Source organism: Barbus barbus (assembly GCF_936440315.1).
Source record: "Barbus barbus genome assembly, chromosome: 12".
Classification (NCBI taxonomy): Eukaryota; Metazoa; Chordata; class Actinopteri; order Cypriniformes; family Cyprinidae; genus Barbus; species Barbus barbus.
In genome coordinates, this window is record NC_136740.1 from 27,837,530 (window position 1) to 27,853,664 (window position 16,135).

Sequence of the window (16,135 nt, forward strand, 5' to 3'; positions counted from 1 at the left end):
TCCCATACCGCAAAACATGGGATAATGTGGCATAATGGACTAAGCCGATAAAGAGAAAACTCAATATGCTTCTCATCATTATTAAAATATACATAACTAATGTACAGGCAGGTGAGCCCAGAATAAACGCAACATGCAAAATTTCACGTTAAGCGTTTTTTCCAAATAGAATAAACGTTCTACAGCTCTTTTATATCATTGTCTTTGTCCATTAAGCTATATTACGTGTTTTATTTTAAATGATTTTCTATGGGAGGAAAATGTTTAACGTGCAATTTAACGCATTGCGTCCTTTTAATATCACTTAATGCATTTCATAATGCACGTTCATATCTGCTGGTCTGTATCTTTGTGTCAACAAGACTTATATGCTAAAGAACTGTCTTTATCATCTTAGTCAAAGACTACAGAATACCCTTAAGTCCCTTATTATTATTATATTATATCACAGGAGTAATATTTTTCCTCATCCTGATTTACTAGGTATATTTATGATACATTAACACACATTATGCAAACTGGTAAAACATCTCTCAAATGCGAAAACAAAAAATAAGACTTGTATTCAGATTATCAGTGTTTTTTGCAGTGGAGAGAGTGTTTGTGAAAGGTTGCCAGGTTGACAAAATGAAGTAAAACACTAGGCAGAAATATCTGTTTAAAGGGTTAGTTCACCCAAAACTGAAAATTATGTCATTAATTACTCACCCTTATGTCGTTTCAAACCGTAAGACCTTCATTCATCTTCGGAACACAAGTTAAGATATTTTTGATAAAATCTGAGAGCTTTCTGACATAATGTTCTGACTTTCTGACATTATCTCCATAGATAATGCAACTGAAACGTTTTATGACCCAGAAAGGTGGCCGTTAAAACAGACCATGTGACATTCAACCGTAATGTTATGAAGCTACGAGAATACTTTTTGTGCTCAAAGAAAGAAAAAAGATTCAATGTTTTCATCTTTTCCGGGTCAATCTCTGCCGCTATTCGCGAGAGTACCACAGTGCATTGCGTTGCTGTCTACGCAGGGTCAGAAAACTAGGATTTCATCAAATAATATCATAATTTCTGTTCCGAAGATGAACAAAGTTCTTACAAGTTTGGAACGGTATGAGGGTGAGTAATTAATTACAGAATTCTCATGTTTGGGTGAACTATCCCTTTAAGAGAAAACCTCTGATTGCGGTATTTAGACATCTGGCAACTCAAAGCATGAAAGCTTAACAAATATATATGTATAAATAGCCAGCTAGCCAGCATCAGAAGTCGTGATCACGATTAAAGTGCAATTTAAAATATATTTGAAAATGCAATCCATTTTCCTGTAGCGCATCAATGAATTTCACTGAAAATGCCAGACATGAAGTTACATTGTTATCATAATGTGGCAAAGCTTTTGCTTAATCAAATTAAACTTCCATTTATCCATTATGGCAGACAATTTTGTTCAAAATGACTTTTGAGGTATAGATTCTTTAAACTTTGTGGATGAGTTTGGTAATAGCGCCACATACTGGTCAAATGTTGTGAGTTCAGGTTAAATCTGCTTATAGACTTTGAACTAGCTGGGATAACAGCTTAGTTTGTGTCTAGCATTTTTTAATTATTGACATGCAGTCCCTTACCCTTTCTCCTCTCCTCCTCTTCTCCTCCTGTCCCAGATGCGAGGTATGCTGCCCCCCCCTCCTTCCGACACCAGCCCTCCTTCGCTGCTGCTCCCTCCTACGAGCAACCCGACTGGAATCCTCGTCTGTGTGTGATCAGTGGAAATCAGCTCTACATGTTGGACCAGGAGGAGGTACTGGCAGCCCCAATCACACATAATCAAGCACTTCCTTTCCAACATGTTCCTTTCTACAGTTGCTTTCTGTGCTGGGTGGTCATTTTACTGCCAGTTTACACGAGGGTCTTTATTTCAGACTTTCCACAGCTCAAAACATATTTTGTTTGTCTGTATTCTTTAGATGATTTGCATCAGGAGTCTGGGAGTGTTGTAACTCGCAAGTATTAAGAATTATGTTGGCGTGCATATGAGTCTTGGGCATTATTAGCAGTTTGTTAATTATCTGTCTGATTAGATAAAACCAGGTTTTATTTTTTCCATTTCAGACTGCTAATTTCTCTGTGGCAGTTTACAAAAGTATGTAATGGTTATTCATCTTTCTACTCTACATTATAATGTTTCGATGTCTGAATTCATCCAAAGTCTGAAAAATTATTATTGTTATTATTTTTTATGGCAAATATAACAGATATCTAGAGAGCATTATATAAAATGTATTATTATTATGATTGCTGTCATTATATACCTAATATAAAAACAATAGACAGAACAATGGGAACAATATACTTATTTAATAAATAATTTATTAATATATTTCTATTAATAATACATTTGAATGTATATTATTCAAATGTGTTTTTATATATAAACACATATACACATAAATAATACAAAATATTATTCAGTTATATATTGTTTATATATATATATATATATATATATATATATACGTGTGTGTGTGTGTGTGTGTGTTTGTGTGTGTATATTCATATATGTATACATATGTATGTGAACAACAGCATTAACACTTTGAAATTAAATATTTTTGTTGTTAAATACCTGATAAATATTATTATTATAAGAATAATATTATTCAGTGCGTGTTTATTCAATTTATTTTTAATTGATTTTGAGTCATTTCTGTTTAACTGCAGCAATTTTGTGTACATCTTATCTTCATATAAAATAACAATTAATTCAAATAATTAATTAAACAAGTTTATTAATAAATTATGAATTGTTAATACTTGGTAATATAATAAATAAAAAAATAACTTTATATATTTTCTGTGTTTACATATACATTACATACATACATACATATATAGAAAATGAGATGATTACTGGTATAGAAGTTCAGATGCAATTTGCTTGTTGTGGGCAGTAAACATGAATTACTTTAAACTTTATCTCTACAGTAGCACATCTTACAGAAGCTATTAAGAATATTTCCCCCTCGTCTTACAGGGGCACAAAGTGAGCCATGACTCAAAAAATAGGTGCATTAGGGTCCTGATCATATCCTGCTGCCCATATTCATCCAAAATAATTTAGCATTCTTAAAGTCTAGTCTGACTTTACCTAGAGGAAGTCAGACTGCAGTGCTGTGTTTGTAATGGACACACTGACTGACCTGTACAGCAGCTAGTGCTGCAGAGCGCTGAGAGGCTCATTAATCAGACGCACCGTCCTGTCTAATTGAACCTGTTTTGTTGCATGTTCCGATAAGGCCACACTTTGAATAGATGTGAATCAGTGGTGACAGGCTAATGGCTGTCACCTCTGTGAAGATGAGCACCATGAAATATTCATGGTTGTCACTCATCTGCTGCAGGGGACAGTTGCAGCGCTGTTTGTGTGTGTGAGGGTCTTCATTCGGGTCTTGTAGTGAATGACAAGCGTCTCCTCCATGCAGACACTGCACTCTGTGAGTCCACAGGAGCACATGCTTTTCACTGATTGTTTCTGGAGGTGTTGATGACTGAGGCCACTAAATTCATTCTCAATCAGTTTATTCTGCCCTCACTTAACCAAATTTATATACTATAAATGAATAACTGCACCAGTGTATAATATACAAATTGGTTGTTTTATGTAGTGTAATTTTTGATATAATTTTTCTAGTATTATAGTATTTAATAATCTTTTGATTTAGCTTTTTTAAGATTTCCTTTTCATTTTTGCGATGTGCTTTTGTCATTTTTAGTTAGTAATAGTTTTTATGTTTAAGTGTTTCACTTGATATTTACATTTTATTTTATTTCTGCTCCATTTCAGTTAATTAAAATAACAACTGGTATCTGTTTTGTTTGCTATGTAAAATGTATAGGACATTCTTTAAAAATAAATAATAATAAAATAAGTAAATAATACATAATAGTAATAATTAAATGATAAATAATAAAACAATAGCAATAAATAATCAAATCAATATTATAATAAAATAAATAAAACTATATATTTTTATATTTTAAGTTTTAATTTTAATTTTAGTTTAAGTTCGCATAATTTTGATGTGATTTTGTTGAAGTTTTTAAAAAATGTTTCACCTAATATTTAAATTTTATAATATTTTTAAATATATAAAATGTAGATTAATACTCATATTAATATTAACATTAACATTAATTTGAATATGTATTAATAATAATAAATGTAATATGTAAAAGTAAATATAAATGTGTGTTTTATGTCTATTTTATTATATAATGTGTGGATTTTATAAAAAATATGACCTTTTATAATATTTAACAGCCCATCAATGTATCACTTTTCCCCCAAAATCAGAAATGCACATAATATGTAGATTTTTTTTGCCATAATTTAAAATTTAACAACCTTTATAAAACATTTTAAATACTTGTTTTAAATATTTAATTTACAGCTACTTTGATTTGTCACAGAAATTCATATTGAACGAGAATCAAATTCAGGTAGATTACAGTAACATGGATGATTAAAAAAAACATAGTGACTTGTTGCTGTGTTCAGAAACAGCCTTTAGAGGGAGTGAGAGAGTCAGCTGACATGTCGTTAAATGCTAATTGATGTGGGGTGACAGTGGCCCACGTCCGACTTCACACACGCTCTGTGCACCAGCACTCAGATGAATGGTCCTTGTGCAGATCCGTGCCACCGTGACACAGCGTTACGCAAGTAGGCCCAGAGCAAGGTTTCTCTGGCTGTGAGTGGGCGGCAGCCATTCTTGTAGCTGCCCCAGGAATCAGGCTATGGAATCATGCGCTCACCAAATCGCTCTTTGTGGCTGCTCACATCGCACTGTTCAAAGATGTCATAGTAAATAAATTAATTAGTAAGGACACAGTCAACAGAGAGGCTCCGCTCACAGCCGATGCTGTGACAGAACATGACAAGTCTTCAGAAAGAGATGTTAGCATTGTGGGAGTCTGTTTGAGAAGATTATGTAATGGATTCATGGGATGTGTCACGTGAAAATATGAAAGAGCTCATGAAATGGTTTTCTTTTCTGTAGAGCGCAGCAGTGGCTGTCCACTTTTTCAGTTGCATTGGTTCCAGAAGTATTTTTTGGTTAACGAGTTAAGCAATGAACCAAACCAACCAGCTACAAGGAGAATCACAACATTACAAACATTGAAGAAAAATAGTATTTGAAAATCAGGCAAAAAGACAAGGTTACACAATTGTGTACTCAACACTTTTAATGAGGGAAAGAACTAAAATCCCATGAGGCACTGCAAATGGTATAATCAAATTGAAAACGATGGAGAAATATAAAACTGTTGATTTAAAGATGTTGATTGTGTATATAGAAACAACATATTTTATAAGTTTATACCAAATTATGCACATATACAGTAAAGACATTTAATTTATATATGGGGCTTTCTTTAAAGAATAATCTATTAATAATAATGAAAAATAAATAGAAAAAAACTATTGATGTTGACGTGATGATGTGAACTAAATTGTTGTTAATTGTGCATATAAAAACAACACATTTTATGTTTATTACAAAATATGCACATATAAACAAACATTTAATTAGTGGTATAAATTCTATGGGAAATGTAGTTTTTCCATTATGAATTCTTCTGTTAAACACAATAATATAAAATAAGGTGAAATAATAATTGTGGACTGACGGCTTCAACAGATTGATTAACAACCTCTTAGCTCACAGAAGCTCTGTCTTTAAAGGTTCATAAATTATCGTTAAAAATCAATCATGCAGGACATGAATGGGATTTTTACATCTGGAACTGATATGAAAGTTTTAGCTGCTGTTGCTAGTCACAGGTAGGAAAGGAAAGTTTAAAAAGTTTTTGTCGACTTTTAGGACAGCACTTTTAGCCTCAAATCTAAAATGAAGTGATCACAAATTTGAACCTCTTTAAACTGCTGAAAACAAAACTAATAAGCCACTAACAAAGTTCTAAAAATGTATTTTTTTGTAACTAATCACTGTTCAAAAAATCATGTAGTTTTGATTTTGTGGCATTTTCACACTTTTATGTCACAAAAAGTAAACCGGATCGGACAGTTTTCGCTGCCATTTTGTTGTAGGTGGAGAATTAATTTCCATATATTTGTGGTGAAAAAGCAGCACATCCATCTATCTGTATCTTTCAATTGCCACATTTGACTGTATTTTCTGTCCATAATTCAGTGATTGCACAGTACAGTGTAACAGGAGATAATATATCTCAGGTATGGCATTCTCAGGATCAGGATATAACCCGTAGCTGGTGTCTTCAGTGAAAATCATCCCGTGTCATTTATTACCAGAGCAGCTGGAACCTGACAGTGATGTGATGTTGATAAAAGCAGACAGATCTCATCCTTCTTCTCTTTAGCTTTGCCGTTTTGCAGTGCTGTCGTGGTGTTCGCGGGGCAGATCCGGGATGGATCAGGATGCCAGTGGAGTCAGTTGAGGTTCGGGGTCGGTCGGGCTGCCGGCGGGGTGCTGTCAGATTGGGCTGTGATCTATTAGCGCACCATTAGAACAGAACGGACCGCACACCTGCTGCTCCTCCCTCACCTGCCCCATCACACAGCTGGGCCGGTTTCAGCTGCGCTGACATATGGCAAACCCCCCTACAGCGCAGCATGAGTGCGTTTGCCAAGCCTGAGCCCTGCCCAGAATTATGGGGATACACACAGAAAATGTTCTTGGGATCAAAACAGCTAGACGCTAAATGCTAAATGCTGAAATCCCGACACAGGTTCCAAAGTTGAACATTTTAAAGGTGAAACCAACACATAATCACTGTAGAATGCTGCCTATCTGCTATTGGTTAGACAAAGAGGTAGTCCCACCCCAAATGCTTCCTGTACCTTTTATAGAGTGTAACAGCCGGGTTCCGGTTTTTCAATGGTGTTGGAAGCACCATTGAAAAAAAAAAAATAAATAAGGTAATTCTCACTAATTCTATGGTAATTTTGAGTTTATATGTCACAATTCTGACTTTTTTCTGAGAATAATAAAAAATAAAATATATATAAAAAACAAAAAGAATTGTGAGATAAAAAAGTCATGATTACCTTTTATTAGATTTTTTATTCCGCGGTTAAAAAAACGAACTATAAACAGAATTGAGAAATGTAGATTTAAAATTCAAGATGTATGAATACGAGATGTAAACCGACTGTAAAAAATAAATCTTGCAATTTTTTTTTCTCAGAATAGAGAGAAAAAAAATTGCAATGACTTTTTTGTATTTAATGGCAGAAACAGACTTTCATAAAAATTCCATTTATTTTGTTCATAAGGACTTTTTTCTGTTCATGAATTCTTTAAACATCTTAAAAAACATGAAAGAAAATTGCTTAAGGAAAAAGTATATATTAATAATTGTTTCTATATAATTGATATATTTCAGTTGTTTTAATATCATTGTTTTAATGTTTAAATATATTTGTTATCAGTTATTTTATATTTATCTATTGTTTTAATTTTGGTTATGTCATTTGCAGTGCTTCATGGGATTGTAGTTCTTTCCCTCATTAAAGTACAGTCTTGTACCTTTGTCTTTTTGCCTGATTTTCAAATACTTGTTATACTGTTGTTGTGATTCTCCTTATAGCTGGTTGGTTTGGTTCATGGCTAATAACTTTTGAACAAATAATTTTTTAGTATCCATATGGTAAAAATGAATGTAAAAAATACTTCCAGAACTAAGGCAGCAGAAAAAGTTGAACACTTTTGAGCTCTATATCTAGTGACGGCTCATCTCTACTGAGGCTTCTCTCCTCTTAGAAGCTGATTGTCGACCCGTAGCGGGTCCATCTCCACCTGGGCTCTAACTCTCTGTGTTTTGTTCAGTGACTCTTCTGTGATGTTCCAGATAACATTGAACCAGGTAATTGCTGCCCAGCTGAACTCATTCCATAGGCAGCACTCACCTGTGTCCCACAGTTCCTGATGTGTACTGTAGATGTGTGTCTAATGATGGCGACAGGCCGTTTTATGAGTTACAGCAAAACAAAATCACAAATAAGATATTTGTAATATTCTAGCTCAGAGTTTAGGGAGAACTAATGGAGACTTTTCCATAAAGGTGAATGTAATTTCTGTGCCACTAGCAGTACCTATGTATGTGTGTGTATATATATATATATACATACATACAGTATATATAGCAAAAACACAGCAGAGCAGTTCATTGTTAGTATTACAGTTAATATACTCTATAGTTACCATACTATACGTGTGTTACATGTGATATTTTAATAAGAATGCCAATTCAAAAATTCCCTTTCATTATGCACATGCATTTGAATGGTGTAATTCATCTATTTTATTCATCTTTTGGAGAAACACAGTAGTGTATTTTGTAATTTATTTGTAATTGTATAGACAACTACTCTGATATTACTGTATGCCTAATCATTTACATTTAGTCAAAACTAGTCTTAAAACAACTGCCTCACATTCTATGCAAACCGACTCATTGTTAATGGTGTGCACCGAGTTTATCCTTAAAATATGTCCGCACTGCCTGCATAGCAGATAATTGTTCACATAAAAGGGCATGTGCGTTAATAAACAGCGATCGTGCATGCTTTTTAGTAAGTCATGAAGGATTCATTGGATGTTATGCATTTTTTATGCACTGATCCTTCCTGTAATTTCATTGCAGCTTGCTGGAGATATATTTTAAAGACATTGAAAGATAATATTTAGCTTGCTTTGCTCTAACAGAAAGCATAACGTAGACATATATCATTTTTAAAACTGTAAAGACAAACCGCACCGATGCATCTTAAGGCAGAGCGCACAATATTGTCTTAAAGTCAGCTGTGTGAATCAGATGCCATATTGTAATAAATCTGCTTTCTTCTCTGCTTTTGAAAAGCTGAGCTGTGCATAAAAATGGAACGAGTGTCCCATAATGTAGCCAGGTCATGTGACTTCAGCCAAGTGACAAGGCCACTCCTGAAACATTTTAGCTGCTTCCCATAGGGCTCAGTGTCTGATCCTCTCTTGCCCCGCTCATTTATCACCCCAGACTGTAGGTAATCGCCTCCTTTGCAGCCCTGCTCCTGATTTCCCGATTGTATCTCCCTCTGGATAGCGCTGGTGAACACAGGAGATACACCCATGCCGCTAAACAAGCCCTGTGCAATTTGAAGGCAAACCTGCGCTGAGATGTTTTCCTCCATCTGCTTTCTGCGTTAAGAAAAATTCCCATGGGACGCAGCCCCATACCGAGGCTTGAATAAACACATTACACACACAAGTTTGCAATTATTTTCTCCCTTCACCCCAAGCACACACACCATTGCTTTATTATTTCAAGGAGTCTCGTCTCAACGGGGCTTGTTGTTTTAATAGCGGAGGTTTCTGACCGGTGTAGCGCAGAGCCCTGTAGCTTGCTGTATTGACCCCACGCTCTTTGCGATGACCTTTATCTCTGCTCTCCCGCAGGTTCACCCTTTGTTGATGCGCGAGCGGCGCTCGGAGTCACACAGGAACAAGCTGCTGCGACGGACGGTCAGCGTGCCTGTGGAGGGGAGGCACCATCCTGAAATGGGTGAGTCACACGTGTGCTGTCCTGCTGCTTCAATGCCATCACTGCGTGAATCCTCTCTTAAGAGTTCAAATTCGATAAAAAATACTGTATAATATATTACTTAAAGGGTTAGTTCACCCAAAATCATCATCAACCCTCATGTCGTACCAAATCCATATGACCTTGGTTCATCTTTGGAACACTTTTGATGAAATCTGAGAGCTTTCTGACCCTCCATAGACAGCAACGCAACTAACATGTTCAAGGCCCAGAAAGGTAGTAAGGACATTGTTAAATTAGTCAATGTGACGTCAGTGGCATCAGAAGAAATTGTTGAATGAAGTCATTATTTTTGTTTTCTTTGCGCACAATTACTATTCTCGTAGCTTCATAAAATTATGGTTGAACCACTGATATCACATGGACTTATTTTAACCATGTCCTTACTACCTTTCCGGGCCTTGAACGTAGTAGTGCTGTTGCTGTTTATGGAGGGTCAGAAAGCTCTCGGATTTCATCAAAAATATCTTAATTTGTGTTCCGAAGATGAACAAAGAAGATGAACAAAATATTATTTTTGGGGTGAGCTATCCCTTTAAGGCAAGACACCCCAGGTGAATAAGAATTCTAAAATAAAATTTGTGTGTATGTGGTTCATATCACCATCACCCATCCCCCCCCCCCCCCCCCCCCCCCCCCCAAGTTGATTGATTACATTAAGAATTTCTTCCACACGTTTTCTGAGATTTTATTTATATATGGAAATAAGGTATTGTCTAATTTACTATGCATATAATATGCACTTATTTGCATGCATTTCCAGAAAATAAGTATGAACACTGTGGATAAAGCCAGGTTCAAACTTCAAAGTCAAACATTTTTACAGAGGGGACTTGGAGATCACTTTTAATCACTCCGTAAAGCAGACAGTTATGAAAACTTGTTTTAACCAAGCAGTATATATATATATGTATTTTTTTTTTAAGTTTATTGTGAGTTATTTCACAATTCTGACTTTTTTACTTACCATTCTGACTTTCTTTCTTGTAATTTTGACTCAGAAGTCTGAGTTCATATTTCAATTCAGACATTTATCGCAATTCTGAGAAGAAAGAAAAATTATAGTATTCTCAGAATTCTGACTTTTGCACAATTCTGACATTTTCTCAGAATTCAAGAATCTTGTCTCTACAGACTAAAAGATCTAATTGCGACTTCTTTAAATTCTGACTTTTGTTCTCAATTGCAAGAAAAAAGTCTTAATTGTAATTTATAAATTCAGAATTGCAAGAAAAAATTATATATTTCAGTTTCCTTTTTACTTGTTTTTTATCCTGTGGCAGCAAGCAAGTTTCCATAGAAAATACTCAGCAGCTATAAAAAAAAAACCTTAAAAAAATGTTTTTAGGAATAAAATGTTGTATAAAATCCCCCTCTCTTAAACTGTTCAGAATATAGATAGGATTAAAACTGTAAAGTTTGGTGTATGTACTGTAAGTGCTGCTGAACTGAAGATTTCTCAGAAAATAAAAACTGAGAAACGACCTTGAAAGGTATGTATTGTAATTGAAAGCTAAAAATGTAAATAGATTTTTTTTTTTTTTTGCTGAGCTATTCGCAAGGCTTTTTGACATTGTTGCTTACAAAAAGTGATGTACATCCAAGCCAAAATAAGGCTTATAAAGCAGTTTTATTTTGCTTCCTACTGTTTGGGATGTCCTGCTTCCACTATGTATGGTCTGATGTGTTGACATCTTTAACAAAGCACCTACACCCTTAAAAATAAAAGTTCTTTATTGGCATTGATGGATCCATGAAGAACCTTTAACATCCATGGAATCTTTTAATTGCACAAAAGGTTCTTTAAAGTGGAAAAACGTTCTTTAGATTATTCAAATGTTTTTAACTAAGAAAAACAAAGTTCTTTTAGGAACTGTTCACTTAAAGGTTCTTTGTAGAACCCAGGTTATATAGCATCACTGCAAAAAAAAAAAATGATTATAAAGAGTGTAGCATATACTGTATCTGCACCTGGTGAATGTTTCATCCATGTGAGGTGTTGAACGAGGTGCCCCTCTACTGATCATTCCAGACTTCTTTTGCAGTTTCCCTGACAACAATTTGGGATTCAGACGGTTTCCAAAGAAGCTGGCCACAGCTATATGTTCTGATGATTGTGAGCTATGCTCTGAGCGACACGGGGGCTCTATACCACCATATGCTTTCCAGAAAGACAGGACTTGAGGAAGATGAAATATTGAATGGAATTGATCTCATGAGAACAACGTTAATTAGCTGACAAGGCATGCTATTTGGGGGGTAACGTTCAGTGAAATATAGATTCATTCTTCATAGCAGAATGACACAGTGACCTATTTTGAAGTGTTTTTTCCTCAGTGTGCTTCCTGCTTAGTTTGCACTATGTGTAGACTTTCAGGATGAGACTACTTAGCTCTGTTCCAAACCCCTCGCTGTCTGCTGTTTATTAAACATAATTGTTTAATTAGTGCTGTCATTTTTTTCTCTAAAGATATCTAGAAATCCTTGAGACAAGATGAAAAACTACAAAAATTCACATTTTAGTGAGACAATGGGGCAAAAATAATTGACTATTTAAAATAACTGCTTAGAATGATTTCTAAAGGGTCAGGTGACACTTAAGATTGGAGTAATGACTGCTGAAAATTCAGCTTTGCCATCAATGCCAGCAATTTTATTAAAAAATTTTTTTATTTATTTATATATTGTGGCGGGGTGGAAGGAACACACGACAGGCAAAGCTTAGGTGAAGGCCTCGGAGGGTGGATTTTATTAAGAAGTGCACAAATACGTGGGCGATGGCGGTCTTGCTTGTGGCGGTGCTCTTGGTTGTGTCCAGGTGCGGGTGAATCCGTGCGGTGCTCGTGGCGGTGCAGATCGGTCACACACTGCTGTCTGGAAGGCCAAAGAGAATAGAGGATTAGGCCGATGTCTCATGGAGAGGCTTCTCACCCTTCCTCTGTGAGTACGCTGTTTAAATGCAGCTACGTTGACGAGGTGCAGGTGTGGCCAATCAGCCCGTGATGAGCTGTGAGCAGGTGTTCCACGTGAATTTCCAGGGCAACGCTGATGAGGACTCGGGACTCTCGTCACAATATATATATACTGTATATATATATATATATATATATATATGTATATATATATATATATATATAGTCATGGCCAAAAAATCGCCACCCTTGGTAAAAATTAGCAAAGAAGGCTGTGAAAATGAATCTGCATTGTTAATCTTTTTTATCTTTTATTTTAAAAATTCACAAAAATCTAAGCTTTCATTGGATAATAAGAATTTAAAATGGGGGGAAATATCATAGTGAGGCAGGGCAAACTCACATCCAGGACTCTCACCATCAGCACTGGCGCCCCTCAAGGTTGCGTTCTCTCCCCACTGCTCTTCTCCCTCTACACGAATGACTGCACATCAAAGGACCCCTCTGTCAAGCTCCTGAAGTTTGCGGACGACACTACAGTCATAGGCCTCATCAAGGACGGTGACGAGTCTGCTTACAGACAGGAAGTTGAGCAGCTGGCTGTCTGGTGCAGTCTTAACAACCTGGAGCTGAACACGCTCAAAACTGTGGAGATGATAGTGTACTTCAGGAGAAACCCCCCTGCTCTCCCCCCACTCACCATCATGAACAGCACTGTGACTTCAGTAGAGTCATTAAGATTCCTGGGCACCACCATCTCTCAGGACCTGAAGTGGGACAATCACATTGACTCCATTGCGAAAAAGGCCCAGCAGAGGCTGTATTTCCTCCGCCAGCTAAGGAAGTTCAACCTGCCTCAGGAGCTGCTGAAGCAGTTCTACTCTGCAATCATCGAGTCTGTCCTATGTTCTTCTATAACTGTTTGGTTTGGTTCAGCTACCAAAACAGACATCAGAAGACTACAACGGACAGTTAGGACTGCTGAGAGAATTATCGGTGCCCCTCTGCCCAGCCTCCAAGAACTTTACACCTCCAGAGTGAGGAAAAGGGCTAAGAAAGTCACTCTGGACCCCTCACACCCAGCTCACTCTCTCTTTGTACTGTTGCCCTCTGGCCGGCGCTACAGATCACTGAGCACCAGAACAGCCAGACACAAGAACAGTTTTTTCCCCAAGGCCGTATCCCACCTGAACAACACATAACACACCCCGGTACTGTACATCTGTAAATAACTCATCAAACCTTCATCTGTACATAGGACACATGCACATTCACAGTTCTGTCTATGGTCAAGTCTCTTTTCTGTATATTTTTATTTTTATTACTATTGTTATTCTTAATTATTGTATATTCTCTTCATTAGTGTTCTTTATCACCTTAATTATATGTTGTCTGCACTATGTTTGTACTTTCTGTACTGGAAGCTCATAACACCAAGACAAATTCCTTGTGTGTGCAAACACACTTGGCAATAAAGCTCTTTCTGATTCTGATTCTGATTCTGATTCTGATTCTGATGGTGGAAATGAGGATTTTCACTGCTCTAGCTCTTTTCTTAAAGCCACTTCACTAATTTGTGAAGCTCAATTATCTTTTGCTGCACATCAGAAATATATTCTTTGGTTTTTCTCATTGTGATGGATGATTAAGGTAATTTGGGCTTTGTTTTCCCTCCTATTTATATTTCTGTGAAACAGGAAGCCATGGCTGGATAATCTCATGTTCATAATCACCCTGGAGTGCTCAAAATTGTGAATATGAATGTGAATATACTTCAGAGATATTTTACTCATAAGAAGTTCTTGGGGTGCCAATAATTGTGGCCAATGTGTATTAGAGAAAAACATTTATTTCATAATGATATTTCCCCCCATTTTAAATTCTTATTATCCAATAAAAGGTTAGATTTTTGTGAATTTATTAAATAAAAGATCAAAAGGATTAACAATGCAGATAAATTTTCACAGCCTTCTTTGATCATATTCACCAAGGGTGCCGATATATATATATAATTGTAGTAATATTTCACAATATTACTTTTTTAACTTTATTTTTCCTCAGTCATGGTATGCTGTAAAAGGTTGCTGTAATTTTATATTATCTCATCTCTACTACTATTGTTATATACATAAAACTGTATCATAAATAATTATTTAGTGTATTAAAACTATTTTATTTATATTTCGGATTATTTAAATATACATTTACCTTGACTTTACTTTTTTGCCCTAAAATGCTATCTAGTGCACTAGGTTTAGGGAGAGACCTCTACTGTCCAGAGAGTTAAACTTTATAGCTGTCATTTACTATCCACCTTATTCTTCCCGTAAAAATGGGTAAATTTGTAAATTCTATGGGTCTTGCTTTCGGTCTCATTCGCTTCCAGCTATTTTTAGCTGTACAAAGCCGCTCATTTTGCTGCTTGATATCGATAATTTGGTGTGTCTTACCATATTATTTTAGTGTATTATCTTAATTATGAACACACTGGTTTGTAGTGCAAACAGTTTTACCATTTACTGCACGTTGTAATTCTTCTCATTATTTCCCTATAGCGGATAATGAACCGGAAGTCTCACCCATAGGCTTACTTCTGCATTTAGGAATAAGGTGAATAACAATGGTTGTGTTTGATGCTCTGCTGCCTAATACACCTCATATAATAAATATTGGTCTCATTTTATTTTTTTTTATTTTTTTTCGGTGAAGTGTGTAATTTCCAACTCTAGTGGCACAAAACAAAATTGCCCATATCATTTTTAAATACCTTTCCATAATGTGCCCTAAGCAATCAGATAACCCCACCCCCAGTTCACACTATTGGTTGAACCAGAAGTTGACATATCAAAGCACAGAGCAAAGTTGTGAAACCACTACAGAGAAAAATAATCTAACACATGGTTTACTTATAATTGTTCCTGCACATTAAAGTGATATACAAAGTGTTTTAACATAAAAAATAAAATTAACACAAGAATAATTTGGCTTTAAGCAACTCATATGGTCAGAAGCTATTAGCTAAAAAGCCCTCAAAAAATTATTGAAAAGAAAATTCAGAAAGCATCTGTCTGTGTGGTTGGAGTTATATCTTTGGAATTAGCATACGCTCACCAATGTAGTCTATTTGTTTTTTTGTGTTGCCTTGGGCGTCAGAATTAATTGAAGACTAAGTAACAAACAAGCACTTAAAGCTTTGGTTTAATTTTGGTTGTTAATTGCAATTTATGTTTTGTAAGCAAATCACCACTGCTGTGCCGGTTCTTTGTATGGCGAAATCTGAGAAGGTTTGTCAAAATCCATGGTATAAAAATCACCTTCAAGGTAGCTTTAAAAAAATAGTTCACCCAAAAATGTAAATTTTATGAAAATGTACTCCTCCTCAGGCCATCCAAGATGTAGATGAGTTTGTTTCTTTATTACTACAGAATAATACATTTGTTTGGTCCTCTTTAGTGAATGGGTGCCGTCAAAATGAGAATCCAAACCAAATATCACAATAATTCACAAGTAATCCTGATACCATCTAAAATATGAGTAATCTATCCATAATATTGCTTTCTCCAGTGAAAAAGTCAACTCATCTGAATCAGGAGAGAAATAT

At 35.6% G+C, this 16,135-nt stretch overlaps 1 protein-coding gene across 1 annotated transcript in view; it reads left to right on the forward strand.

The window, feature by feature from the left end:
* Nucleotides 1–1,769: 1,769 nt before the first annotated feature.
* The window catches only part of LOC306877706 (ras/Rap GTPase-activating protein SynGAP-like), a gene marked incomplete at its 3' end in the record, with an annotated part of 94,184 nt that continues 79,818 nt past the window's right edge, over nt 1,770–16,135 (forward strand). The window contains exons 1-2 of the mRNA XM_079429625.1: nt 1,770–1,802; nt 9,478–9,583. Coding sequence (XP_079285751.1) covers nt 1,785–1,802; nt 9,478–9,583 — 124 coding nt within the window. The 5' untranslated portion in view covers nt 1,770–1,784. The remainder of the gene's footprint in view (nt 1,803–9,477; nt 9,584–16,135) is intronic.